The sequence below is a fragment of the Xiphias gladius genome, chromosome 8 (genome assembly GCF_016859285.1).
Source record: "Xiphias gladius isolate SHS-SW01 ecotype Sanya breed wild chromosome 8, ASM1685928v1, whole genome shotgun sequence".
NCBI classification, from domain to species: Eukaryota; Metazoa; Chordata; class Actinopteri; order Istiophoriformes; family Xiphiidae; genus Xiphias; species Xiphias gladius.
The window spans coordinates 12191788-12206133 of NC_053407.1; the positions used below are offsets into that span (position 1 = coordinate 12191788).

Sequence of the window (14346 nt, forward strand, 5' to 3'; positions counted from 1 at the left end):
ATTATGGTGACATGGTGACATCTAGTGGTGGAAATGTAGAACTACCTGGCTCTGCTCAGCTGCCACTATAATGTAACAATGCGTGGAGGGTAAAATATGGATACTTGGGGGGACTCAAGAGGATCCCAGCTCCACGATAATATCATTAATTTCACTGATTGTCTCAGTGAAAACAGTATCTGGTTGATTCCTTTGTCATGTTTCAAATGTCTTGTAAGCAGTTCCACCAGACTTCTCTCACGGTTTGATTTACATAACAGTTCAAAGCTCAAGGGGGTGAAATTATACGATAGTTCACACACAAATAAAAAAAAGATTAGAAAAAAGTCCAACATATGAATACAAATTTGTGTCACAATACTTTCAGTAGAGGATCTGAACACTTCCACCAGTGAATGTTTTAATTCTCAATACCCACAGCATAGACTCAGATGGCATTATTGGTGGTAAATCTTTATTATTTGAGGATCTGTGATCTAAGGTTTGTCTGTCTAGGGCCCAGGCTGGCAGCACAGCTCCAGACTTTGCTATAAACATACTGCTGAGAAAAGTCAACATTACATCTCCAGGTAGACTCATACATATGAGATCTGAGTCAGAATTTTATATTACTTTCAATGTACAGAATACAGGGGATCGAAAGATCATGATGGGCAATATTAAGAATATGTAAATATCTAACCTCATGAGAACCAATCAGAAAAAAGAATGGAATTGATCTTAAAATTCCTTAAAACAAAACCAAGATATAAACAACAGAACAGACAGACTGGTATAAATGTTCTCCTGAGAAATGTTTTCCAGTTTTACAGCAAATAATATGAATGCTGTTCAACTCACTAAACCTTTGCACATTTTTAAAACAATAAAGGTACAAACAGTTGTGACACATAATCATTCCTTTGGAGGGTAATATCCTTGGAGAAAAGGTCAATAATGATTATCTTTGGTTTGATTGTCTTGTGCCTGCACTATCACCGCTGGCTCTAGAAGAAAAGTAAGACGCAAAGCACAAATACATTTTACTGTTACACATTCATCTCTTACTTTAAACTCTAAGTAGTTTTCTACTTTTAAATAGTTTTCTTTACTTTCCTATCACCTATGTACAGTGTCAAACAAACCACTTTGAAATTAACAAACAATTGTCAAAAGACAATAGTACATTTAAAACACAGATCCTTCAATTATGGATTTCATCAGTCATTGTTTAATACTTCCAATGATGACTTTCCTGAATGAGGCACAGCCAAAGTTATATACATGAACAAACTCAGGCAGAATTTGAACAATCTGATCTAAGACGATGTCATCTTAAATGTTTGTTGTCATGTGAGCTTACTGTTAAATCTCAGATCAGGCTGCTGTTCTTAGGGGCTTTAGATAGGCTATTTGTACCCAAAAGCATATCACATATAAAGGTACTATGGGCCAAAATGGCACAGAATAAGGCCTCAACAAAATCCTTTGTATTTGCTTCTTCTTGTCTGTTATTCAGACAGAAATGTAGCCAGCAGATGGGTTTCTTTTTCTCAGAGGAATGATTTTAGAAACTTTCTTGGTAAAGATATATACTTAAACGGTATAATCTCTGCCTAGCATGATTTAATGAAATCTCAATGGTCCTCTTCACATTTTTAGCTGGAATTTAACCACATGACAACAAGAAATACCGTGACAAAAATGTGAAAAAAAAGAACAAAAACCTCAACTGATCATTTAGAAATATCTCTAGCTTTAAAGCACCACTACAAAAGATACAAAATATCACTTTTTTACAGACCAGATAATCAGTTCACTTTTCACATCAACAGTGAAGAAACAGGTTTAATCTTTTTGAGTACCTCTGACTGGGATGCTCCTATATATCACAACTGCATGTGTTTCTTTTAAATTCTTAACAATCTTGTACTGTCTGTTGTACTGTCTTCATCTCATTGCTAAAATTCTCCAAGTACAGTAAGTCTTCAGATGTAGCAGTATTTCTCAACAGCACAGATTTTATCTAGTATTTAGGTATTTTAAAACTTGAACACAATAAAAAATCTTATGAACCTTGCTATGGAAAATACTGTAGATACGAAATGTAATGTAGAGTGAGTCGTATCGCAAAATGCTGCATTATTTTTCCGCACAGATCGTGGTCACTGCTACATATCATACACAGTATTTCTTCAAGGGGGGGGGGCACAATTTAACTGCACTGAACTGATGACAAATGACTGAACATGTAACTGATTAAGGTGTAGTGCAGCCATGACCCCAGCAGGAGGAGCTGCATACAAGAGCAGTCTAGCAGGAGAAGCTGGTCTCAGTCCAGTGCTTCAGTAAGCCGATGGGAAGCAAGTTGAGGATGCTGTTTAGTCTCTCAGGCCCTGTTGAATCTCGTCAGCAGGTCTGGACTGTAGCTGTGGACTGTCGTGGCCTCACGCTGCCCTGCAGCCAGGTCCTTACGCCCTGCAATCTCTAAGTTCTAACTGTTATGAGTCTACAAGAGAGGGGCTACAGCTGGTCCGACTCTTCTCTGGAGCTCGAACTTGGCTGTGTGCTCGAGTGCACAGATTGGGGTGTGGAGGGTGCAGTGGGAAGTGCTGGAGGGTGGCTTAAAGGGTCTTGCGGGGCCTCGTATCGAGGCAGCTCGCCCTCTGATGGAGGCTCCCCATCTGGGAGGTATGGAGGAGGAGGGAGATCAAACCACGGAGGTCGACTAGGGACAAACAGAGGGAAAAAGTAGACAGAGGAAGAATATGATGTCAGGTTCATGAGCTATTATATAAGGACTGTAAAATGAATATTTTTTCATCAACAGCTTGCAAAGATTCAGGATGTACACCACCCTCTGAGAAATACTCCGATTATGTAAGAGCGTGTCATTATATAAGGAAACCTGTAACCAGTACGATTCTCATTTTTGCTTCTTTGATTTAAATTATCATCATTTAACCCTTTTTCATTCATGGTTTTCAACCATTTTACTTCTTTTCCACCATAATATGATTTGTTTTTCCATCCATTTATTTTGCCCAACTCTGAAGATGACAAAAGCAAAGAAAGTGTTTTAAATAGGTAATTCCTGCACATCAATATATATATAAATGTATAGACACACGCAGTGGCAGAAACCACCAGCAGACAGGTGCAAGACGCTTTAGGTGGCTACAAGAAACGTTTAGAGACTGCCAATGTTACCAAAGGTTCTGTAACTAAATATTAGGGAAAACCAATAATTGTGTCTGGGGCACATTTTGTGTTTGCATTATTTCACTGTTATGCAAGTTTTTTTTTTTTTTAAATTTTCTTTTGTTCAACAACCTTGGACATTTTATTAAAATACTCTGGTTATACAAACTTAAAATTGAATTTATTTCTGAAGATATTCTAAATTCTGTACTTAAAATCCAGGGGTGCCAATACTTTCAACCAGGACTGTATATATCTATGTCTATCTATCTATCCATCTATATTTATATATGATATATTCTAATAGCACCCTCTACAACAGATTTAGTGTGTGTATGAACACTGACTGTATGAGGCAAATTAGCTAAATGAAAATGAAATTACACTTACCCTTATTTCTAATTATACACTAAATTAGCTTATATTTGCTAGAGTTACTATTTGCAACTTTCAAAATCACCGTTTCTGTTCCTGGTTTACAGTTCAAATCTTACTTCAGGGCTACAGACAAAAGATTATACATTTCCATACAGCTGTTAGCAAGATTATTCCTTTCACCTGACATCCATAACAGCTTGTGAGTATGATGGAGGTGAGTCCATTGAGAGTCCGGAGGGATACAGGGTCCCAGACAGCAGCTGCAGCGTCTGAGGAGTTGAGCTGTACTGGCCTGCTGTGGTTGGGGAGCCGGCGGAGAGACCTGGACCTCCGGAATGGGCGTGGCCCCGGTCCAAGATGACCAGACGGGACAGCAGCAGGGGCTGGTGGTGGTGATGCGAGCTCCCTCTTACACCTCTGGGCAACAGGACGCTCCGCTTCCTCTGGTGATGGAGCACCAAGGCGAGCAATGCCACCACCAGGACGAAGATGACAGCGCTGCCGATGACGGCGTAGGTGATGCTGGGGTAGTAGCGCAGGCGGTAGTCCAGTGTCACGAAGTCCTGGCCAGGAGCTTCTGCAGGAGAGAGGAGGGAGATGAAGAGCAAATTGACGATGGATGATATAGGAGGTTGGGGAAAAGAGAAGGTGAGCAGTAGTGTGGGAGACACAGAGGGGAATGAAGGAGGGCAGGATGGAGAAGAGGTAAACGATTTAAGGGGGCAGGAGGTTGAGGAAACGGGAGGATCAGTTGTGGAGTTGCAGAGCCAGGGGAATGGAGAGGGGAGTGAACTGGACAGCCGTGAATATCAAGCAGTAAATTGTTTTCAGGTTCATTTTGAAAGGTGTTCTGGGTGATTCAATAGAGGCAGCCTCTCTTGGAGATAATAAGCATAACAGCAGTCAGACTATCCCCAAGAGCTCCGTGAGACGAAGAGAGGAAGTGGAGCACAGTGCAGAGGCTACTCTTGAGCCCCCAGTTTAAAAGTAGGGACCCCACTCTTTATTACGAAAAAAGGGAAAGAACGGTGGCTGAATTTTTTTTTTGAGGGCAAAACAGCTTACAGCAGTTTTAGATAAAATGTGACTTGAGTTGCTCGGTGTTCAAGATGAGAGAAGGCAAAAGATCACCAGGGGCTGTCGCAGATTACAATTTTTGTTGCAGGGAAAGGGTGAGCCTGCAATCTATTTAGTCCAGGGAATGTTAACAATGAGAGCTGTGGCCAGCAGTAAGAAACGCACAGCAGCCAACTTGCTTGCCCGACATGAGGAAAGGAACTACTGTAATGCCAGAGAACACTGCAGCTTACTATTCTAGCTGGGATGAGGGAATAGCACTTAAACATTTCCGCTGACTGATATTACAGTGTGAGAATTTCAATCAGACGCACGGGGTGAGGCTCATGGTGTTTCAGCTTGTCACGTCGGTGAGCACCGTTGTACAGAAGAGAGAGGAAAGGAGTGTGGAAAGAATCCTATTGATTATGATTCTGCAGCAGGCTCTGCTAATGAGGAATGGGTGTCATAAAAGTATTTCACAGTCGCTGTTTCGTTTTAAATTACACTAATGCCTCAGAGGGCTGTAAACATCAAACCTCTGCGTGCCTCATAAAAACTTCAAAACACTAATCTTTCTATGTTCTGTGTTCAAAGTTTTTGTATTGCTGCTTAATGCACTGTTTGTATTAAAGCCTAACCTGCTCAAAAGATCTGACTTCTCTGTCCGCCAGCCATCACGCAGACAGTTGAAAGATATCGCACAGAAAGCTTGACCATTCCAAGGTATCTTGAGGTTGAATCAATACTTACAGATGCTTCCATCTGTAAGTATTAGATTCCACGAAACTGCAAAGCAGACAAGCCTTTTTGGAGTGTTTTAAAGTATTCAAGGCTCACACAGACTTACAGGCTCTTGGGGGTATTTTAAGCACAGGGTAGAGATTTCCTCCACATGTGAACGCTAGAGCTACAGAGCCACGGAGAATCAAACCGAACATGAACAAAAAAGTCAACCAGTGAGACAATGTAATAGGGAGTTACTTGGTCTGATCCGCATTGCCAAATAAGCTGTTTATGGGAGAAAACACAATCTTTCTGATTGAGATTAAAGAAATGAGATAAAACATGTTGATTAGTATGCTTTAGAGGCGCTCGTAAGCGGATTCTGCGAGCTTCTGACAGACTGAAGTTAGCTGTTTCCCCGTTTCCGGTCCTTATGCTAAGATAAGCTAACCAGCTGTTGTAGCTTCATAATTAATGGACAGACATGAGATCACATCGATTTTCTTATCTAACTCTTGGCAAGAAAGCGAGTGTCTTTATTTTACAAAATGTAGAAACTATTCCTTTAAGAAAAAAGGTGCTGGGGGGTAGCGGCTCAGTATTTGTCAGAGGATTTGTGCGGACAAACCAGCAAGCTATCATTTGATGAGGACTTTTTTTCAGCTTGTTCTCTCTTTCTTCCAGACACCATGCTGCATGTTTCCCCTGTCTACCTGACCTTGAAGGCCTCAGGGAGTCTTTAGCTGTGTGTGTGTGCACATAGCGTTGAATTCCCAACAACAAACAGCCTGGCATACTGCCTATTTATGTACCAATGTGTAGTCAGGGGCCCCGTGCCTTAATTAAATCTAATCTAATTCAGATGCTCCACCCGCCCGCTGCCCAAACCGGGCACAAGCCAATAAAACAAGCGCCCTCGACCCCTCCCTTGTGATTTAAAATTGGCCAGTCCTTTACACTACCAATTAATTATGAACTGGACTGTCAGCAGAGAAAGGCAAAAACAAAGAAGAATTATTTCCATAATTACCTAGTAAAAAGGCTCAAATAAAGAGATCCCACTGCTGCCACCCTACGCTGCCTATCAGGTTTCAGTGCAGTCTTCTGGGAGCAGAGCGCAACACACACAAAAGGAACTCATAATGCTGTAACATTAACAATCGGAGCCTACTTGGTATATTAACAAATACTTGGTCTATTAGCTATAGAGGCCTGAAAGGCTGTTTGAAATCACACAAAACGTGAAAAGAAAGGGAGAAAAAGAGAAAGAGACTGAAGCAGGCTCCTTTTCTGTCAGAGGAGAGAGGTCCTGTGTGTGTTAGCCCCCCCCACTGTGTGAGTGATTGAGCTCAGCATTCTGCGTTCCAGCCAGTTTTTTGCTGTTATTTGTATTTACGGCACAAAGAAAAGTGTGACCATTACATACAAAGATCGGTGAGGAGGGGGGATGGTATAATCACAATGGTAATTCTGATTCAAAAGAAAAGAGACCGAATCAAACACCAGCACCTTATGGACACATGCACTCAAGATGCTAGCTTGCTGTTAGCTTGTATCAATAAATTTCGCCTCTGTGAAGGATGGATTCACACATCAAAGCCCTGGATAGCTGAGCCAGGACCAGATGTTGCGTGTTACGGAACACCAAAGCAAAAAAGGGAAAGGTCATGCACTCACAAGTCTGATGCACTCTTTCTATTTTAAATTCTATAGATTAACATTTCTGCACACTTCTTCAAGATCAAAGACAGTAATCTAACTGACATATAGGACAGGTGATTCAAAACGATGAACTTCAGCACATTTTGCTGGCTTTCAAACTTTTACTGCTACACAAATCTCTTTGCTCACACTACATCAGTGGTTCTCAAACTGGAGGGGCCCCTGGAGGGGCAGAGCGCCACTGTGTGTGTGTGTGTGTTGGGGGGGGGGCTGACAAGAGGAAAATTATGGAGTGAAACTAAGCTGAATGAATATATCATGTGGGGAAAACAAACAAGAGTTTGCTGATTGGCTATCATGCTAACCTTTATTTCTCTCAAATTCAGCTTGGATCCTTTTTATTATTTGCTTCCCCTATCATTGTTAATAATTGATAACATTTTTTTCAGCTTGTGAAGGCATGCCAGAAAAAAGTTCAAGAACCGCTGCATTACATGAACTCAAACATGCCTGGTCCTACTATTATCTCTGACAGTTTTAGTTTGTACCGATTTCCCTTGATGGAACTTCCACGATCAAAGTTGAACATCAAAGTTCACTAGAGGCTTTCCTGTCTTCTCAAACTTGACATGGAAGGATCAAGTACGTTCATGCTGTCGACCAATATTAACGTCGCTTGGACACCGTTGACCTCAGAGAGAGTAAAGTCCAAAGGGAAGTAGGCTTTCCTATTGGCCCATTCAATATCATACAAGTCTTGCGTGACATAACAAAATTTGAAAATCTAAAGACCTGGTGAAGCGTTTCCCAATCTGGGGTACGTGTAACCCGTAGGGTACCTTCGCAATTGCCAGAGGTTAACTAGTCAGCAAGCAAGCAGGGAAGTCTAAACCGTTAGCTAAAAGTAATTAAAATATTGTTAAAATAGTTAGTTAAAAGTAATAGATAAATGGTTAAGAAAACAAGACTAAGGGTAAGATTTAGTACTCTTTAATTGTATGAAAAAAAGTAACAATATCGATATTTTAACAACTTTGGGGATGGTCTGCCTAAATTAAAACAAATGGACTTATTCTGATGGCCTGACCTTGCCTTGAATTTGAACAAAGTTGTCAAGGACTTGTTTCATTGTTGGACTGCCAAGCTGATCTGAAAGGAGGAGAGACACCAAATTTGTAAGGTTTCAGTTGTATGCTCTCTTTTTGAAAATGACCATACTGGCTGAAAAGTTGAGTTTAATCTATTGATACATTTACTGCATGTTCATTATTGTGTAACTTTTCAAAATACTAGCAGTCTGTGAAGGTTTTACATAGAGCTTGCATTCTCCGGGCGGATGAGTGTGTGATTTAGATTAAAGGGAAATTACCAGGGATTTCACGACATACTGAGGGGGGGGGGATTACCCGACCTCAGGAAACATTTGGAGTATTTCTGGGTGCACTTGGACTTTTGAGTATATCTAGATGCAATTGTGTTCCACATTAATAACCTAACTCTGCAGTTCTCCTGGTGACATTGGCACCTCTAACAATGCTTCTGTACTGTCTTCATAAACTCATAAACCTTCCATATGTGGAGGCTTGGGGAGAGGGACAAGGTGCAGCCTTTCAACTAGGCCATTTTAATTACATGAGAGTGCTTTCTCCCCACATCTCTCCATCTCATCCTCTCCCCTCCCCTGTTCTATTCTCCCCTCTCGCCTCCGCTCCACCGCTGCTGGTGCCTTTTGTTTCCCCTCTTGTTTCTCCTCTAATATCTCCCTCTCCCTCCCCCTCAGCTTTGTGCTTTCCAGAGCTCGTTCCTCTCCTATCCACCCTCTAGACCCACTCTGCTCCGCTCTTGTTGGTAATTTACTGACATGGAGATGACATGTACCTTGTCTTTATGATATATAACAACTGCACTCCGCTTGGATTATGCACTCAATAGAATGCTTATTAACAGCGAAAAAACAAACAGACAAGAACACACAAAAAAATCTCCATTCAACTTTCTCCACTTTCTTACTTTCCTTTTGCACTATCCCACCCTGTTCGCTCTTTCACTGCCTTTCTCTCTCCAATAGTCTACCACTCGTTTTTTGCATTTCATTATCTCCTGCCTGCATCAATCTTGTAGCCCCTGCACAAGAGGAGAGAATTACAGGGATGTGGAGAGGTCACAGGCAGCACAACAGTGGACAGAGCAGAGAAGCTGAGAGAGGACAGAGCTAGAAACAGATGTGGATATGTCTAAAACGTAGGAAGGAAAAGAGATCGCAGACTTAGAAAACTTAACTCCACACACACTGCTCAAAACTAGCCTTAAATCTGTTACAAGAGGCTGAGTCATACAGACCCCCCGCTGTATGCCTTCACTACCAGTGTTGCTCTCTTCTCTTCTTGTGCCATCCTTTGTAAACCCTGTTAAAAGCCCAAATTTTCTTTGACAGTTTCCTTTCTTCTTTTACTCTTCTGTAAAAAAAAAAGGAACTAAACCAAGTACTGTGCTTTTCAGGGCTTTTTCAGCTTATTTTTTTATATATATATATATGTGTGTGTGTGTGTGTGTGTGCGTGTGTGTGTTGTGTATGTATTGCCGTAAATACATGTCTAAGGTAATTTCGAAAGCATGTGATTTACATGATGTAGTTTGTCCAGTGTAGAACTATGTAAATGTCTTCATCTTACAGTCACAGTGACACAAAAGTTAGAGCATCTAAGTAGTATCTTATTCAAATTAAACCATTAAAAAAATTATTTTAAATTTGTTTTTTGATTCCTCATGAGACAGTCATGATACTGACCACATTACAATATCTATATATCATTACAATATAGAAATATATATACGATATATAAATTACTGTATCTAAGTACAGAACTGTGTACACCCCTGTATTTGGGTGTGTGTGTTTTATCCATGGATACTACTTTGGAAAGCACTAAATTATAAAGACAACTCCAAGATGTACATTACACTGCAGCCCATGAGCAATAACAGAGGAAGCTTTCACATCAAAATATTTCTCAGTTGAAGTTAAATGAAAACAGAAATCCATTGAGAGATGCAGAACAAGATGAGACAGAATACTTGTGCACACATACACGCCTGCAAACACAGAAAACTGTATGCAGCTACTGAAGTGAAGTGAGGGCCTATGTTGTGCACAATAGCTTACTGAGCATGCAGTGATTAAAAAAGCTACTCTTTTGTCTGTCTAATCAAACTACACCCATCAGCAACAACATTAAAACCAGTTACTGTTTTTTTTATGTTGTGGCTGATTTAATCTTGTGGCTGAATGGTGTGTGTATATATATATATATATATATATATACACACACACACACATATATATATACAAAGTAGACACCATTCAGCCACAAGATTAAAACCGAAAGCTCCTTTGAATGTTTTGGCTGATCGGTGTGTGCTGCAGATCAACAGCAAACATGCCGTTAGGTTGCTGAGATACAAGCTTTTTTTTTTTTTTTTTAATGGAGCGCATTCCTTTATCCTGACTGGCTACCTGCCACTGAATATGCTAACTAACAACTGTCAGAATATGCTTATCTGAAGATGAATGAGCAAAATAAAATGAAAAGAAATCGGGCTAATAAAAGACTCCACATATCTTAATTGCCACACTTAAAACGCCTCTGAATAAAGAGAATGACTCTGGCTCATTCCTGAGGGAACAGATAGGGGCTGCACAGATGTGCTGTACTTTCCCTACGCACTGAAGACTCATTTCGTATTCACAAAGTGCCATCTTTAAAAAGAATCCAAAGTGTGTGTGTGTGTGTGTGTGTGTGTGGGGGGGAGTAATCATTCCCCAGTTTAGCATTTTAGGGTTTGCTGCTATGTGTCGAGTATGGCTGTCTTCTGCTGATAGCGGTTGGTCACAGCAGTGCTCTACTTTATTGCAGAGTCACTTTGCCTGACATTAATTACAGGTGTGGGGCTACTGGCTCATTTGGCAGCCCTGTTGCCACGGCTACGCCCACAATGACAGAGTGATAAAATGAGGTGCAGAACCAGTGACAGACTTGGCCAGCGCGTAGCTCAGCACATTAAGTTCAGTATGAGTGACAGTACCATGAGAAGAGAAGAGAAGAGAAGAGAAGAGAAGAGAAGAGAAGAGAAGAGAATGAAACCACCAGGGGGCAGACAGTTCATATTTTTACTTGGCTACACGTACATGTATACGCACACATATACACACTTCATCTGTTAGTGTTGGGCGGGCATCCAGAGTCAGGGGAGGGCGTGCATTGGGTTGAGGGTTGAGTTATGGGGGGGGGTTGCATGCCATCTGGCTTCAAACATTCCCACAAAGAGATGCACACTTGTGCAATTAACATACAGTCCTCATATACAGAGTGCTGGCCAGCAAGGCACATACATTCATGAAAATACCTTACAATAAGTTAAAAGGTAAAGTTCAAATACATTCACTTACTCTCTTTAGACTCCACTAACAGCAGAGTGGAAATACAAACTCTTAAAAGTGACAGTGGTGGCTATGGCCGCAATAAAGTTTGCTAAAAAGGGATTATAAGGCTGAAACTACTAAATGCTTTTACTGTCTCTCTGAATTAATTTACACCTGCTTTTAAACTTAAGTGTGCATCGGGAATATAACACATTACTACAATGCATTTAGTTGTTGAAATTTTCCTTTCTTCTAGTCTGTATTCTGCCTGCATCGCCATGTGGTCACATTTTTGAGCACACTATACAAAGCAGGTGAGTTGGTGAGGAGGCGGGAGGTTTATCCATTGTCAACAAAAAGCATGCAGGTGAGGTGAGGATACTGTACAGACTGTACCTTTTCTTTCTCTACAGGAGGCATTCGAAAACAAGAAGTTGATTGTTACAGAAATTGTGTTTTACAGCAACTGTGAATGTTTCATTGTTTTCTTGTTGGTTTTAGAGACGAGAATTGTCCTTTTTTGGTACATCATCTTGGCTAGCCGCAGAGCTGAGCCAGCAGGGATTTTATTTCTAATCCATGAGTGGACACTGTCTAATGCAATCCAATCACTCTGCAAATCTGACCAAATCCAGAGGTGGTCTGTCTGATCCGGTCACATTCCGATAGTGTTCGTATGCACTAGCATCTTCTATTAACATCCAATCTTCTTTATCTAGATAAGCCACCCAGATACAGATCCAATTTTAATCCAACACTTAAATGGGGTCCATGACTCACCTCCAGCCCAGCTCACATGTTTTTACTATTGCACCTGAGATGTATGGTGTTTGTTTGTGTGCTGTATCTTATAGATGAGACACGTCCACTCAGGCAACACTGATAAATGGCTTTTGATGAAGGCATCTCTGCTAAGAAACTGTGAAACACTAATGTGTTTTTTATGTAGCAGAGACCTGGAAACACTTGAAGTTTTGACTGCATGTTTGACCCTTGTCTGTACATGTCCAATGTCCTCTCATTGAGGACAGTGGATATTTCATTAGGTGGAGGCTTGCTTTACACGATGTATTTGCAGCTCTGAACAACACCCACTGCCAAAGCCTTTTGATCAATTGCCTTCATTCCATTATTGACCTGGCTGATTATTGGATCCAATATGCAGCATTTTTACAATTATCAGAATAAAATAAATTAGTTTAAAAATGTGGTACTTTGGCCCTGATGCACCCGCCTCTGTCTGTCTGTAGTCACCACTCTGTGGTCTCGAGCAATGTCCCGCCTACAGCACTATCTGATTGGTTACACATCATGGGTAATAGCCTATAAAACACTGAAGGCTACTGTGCCTCAGATGGGCACAGAGGAACGCATCATTTCGAGCTGTGTTTTCCAGTTACATTGAAGATGCCCAAATGATGCAATTTTTTGCAGAAATATACAGTTTTCTATAATGAGGTAATAGAGTTTATTTATGTAGCGATAGCTATATCTTTGAGTAACGTTGGTGCCAATGCAACTGGAACTTATATTTGCTACCATATTGCGAACGAAATATAACCCGCCTGTATGAGTTTTTTTTTTTTTTACAGGCTATAGGTTGCTGATGGTCATAATAACGTAAGCTAATGTTGAGTTTCGTAGAGCTAACTTGAATGTGATAGCGACCATCAACAACTTAATTTGCTGATCTATAATTTACCCAGCTGACTAGCAAAAAAAATGATATAACGTTATATCATGCTTGTCACTTACCAGGGCTGGTCATACTATCAGTCTTAACCCACGACAACTAGTAACGTTACTGAAGAGTGTCCTAATGCAGTCTCTGACACTGTTTCTTGTAGAGAGGTGTGCGATATTGTTGTTAGGGACTTTAGATGGAATGGAATTGCATCTAAGGCCTGTGTTAATCCATGCATTGATGGTGTACAGTTGTTAGAGTTGAATAGTCACTTCTTTTGCTATTGTACATATTCAGCTATAGTAATCATTTTTACCTCCACCAAGGAGGATATGTTTTCAACTGTGTCTGTTTGTTGGTTTATTTATTAGCAGGATTCCACAAAAACTACTGAACCGATTTGCACCGATGTTGGTGGAGGTATGGGGCATGGGCCACGGAAGAGTCTATTAAGTTAAGGGGGAGATCATTTACTACGAATTTGCATTTTTTTTTCTTAAGTCTAGTGTATCTTGTTTGCTATCGGCCTTGGCGGAGGTCTGCGCTCTATGAGTGCCCTTCTAGTTAGTAATGAAGTGGCCTAGTTCTGTATGACAGGTTCCCTGCTATCACATGTTAAAATATAATGTTTAAATAACTGAAACCAACTAAAGGCTCTCCAAAGATGTTTTGCTGTAATAAAAGAAGCATAATCGCATGTTAAGCATTTTTCAGCCTGCGGCCCTTTTTCTCTCTCTCTTTCAGTAAACCGTCATTGCAGATGGATGCACTAAAGAAAAGGTCTAAAAGTGCAGTATGGGAGTGTTACACTCAACCAACACCGGGGAAGGTAGTCTGCAATACATACAGCTATTTTGTTTATTTATTCATTTAAATTTTCTGTTTATTTTTCTGTCATAAGAAATGATGCTGGGAGCTCCCCTCACTTTTTGTTTAAGATAATGTTGAAAAGTTCTCTTTTAATTAAACCTCTGCTTAAAGGCATTTCAACAAAGTTCTGTGTTGGAGTTGGTGTCATTCTAAATTTTGACACCAGGATTTTTATTTTTAATGCAAATGTACATCAGTGCCAAATATTGGATATCGTTCTCACTGATTACTAATAATCAGTATCGGCGCTGAAAAAAACATTTCAGTCGACCCCTGCATAATTTATTCCAGTTTGCTATCAACAAACTTAACTAGTGGATTTGAGAATACAGGCTGGGATTAAAACGGACTGAACAGTTGGAACTGTAAT

General features: G+C 40.5%; 1 protein-coding gene across 2 annotated transcripts in view; it reads right to left on the reverse strand.

Annotated features, from left to right (window-relative positions):
* Positions 1-557: 557 nt before the first annotated feature.
* The window catches only part of ldlrad3 (low density lipoprotein receptor class A domain containing 3), a 79455-nt gene continuing 65666 nt past the window's right edge, over positions 558-14346 (reverse strand). The window contains exons 5-6 of one of the 2 annotated variants that reach the window (XM_040133625.1): positions 3739-4135; positions 558-2707 (exon numbers count right to left, since the gene is read on the reverse strand). In XM_040133625.1, the coding sequence (XP_039989559.1) occupies positions 2503-2707; positions 3739-4135 (602 nt within the window). In that variant the 3' untranslated portion in view covers positions 558-2502. Of the gene's footprint in view, positions 2708-2731; positions 3030-3738; positions 4136-14346 lie in introns of those variants that run through there. The other variant, XM_040133626.1, reaches the window with a different exon arrangement.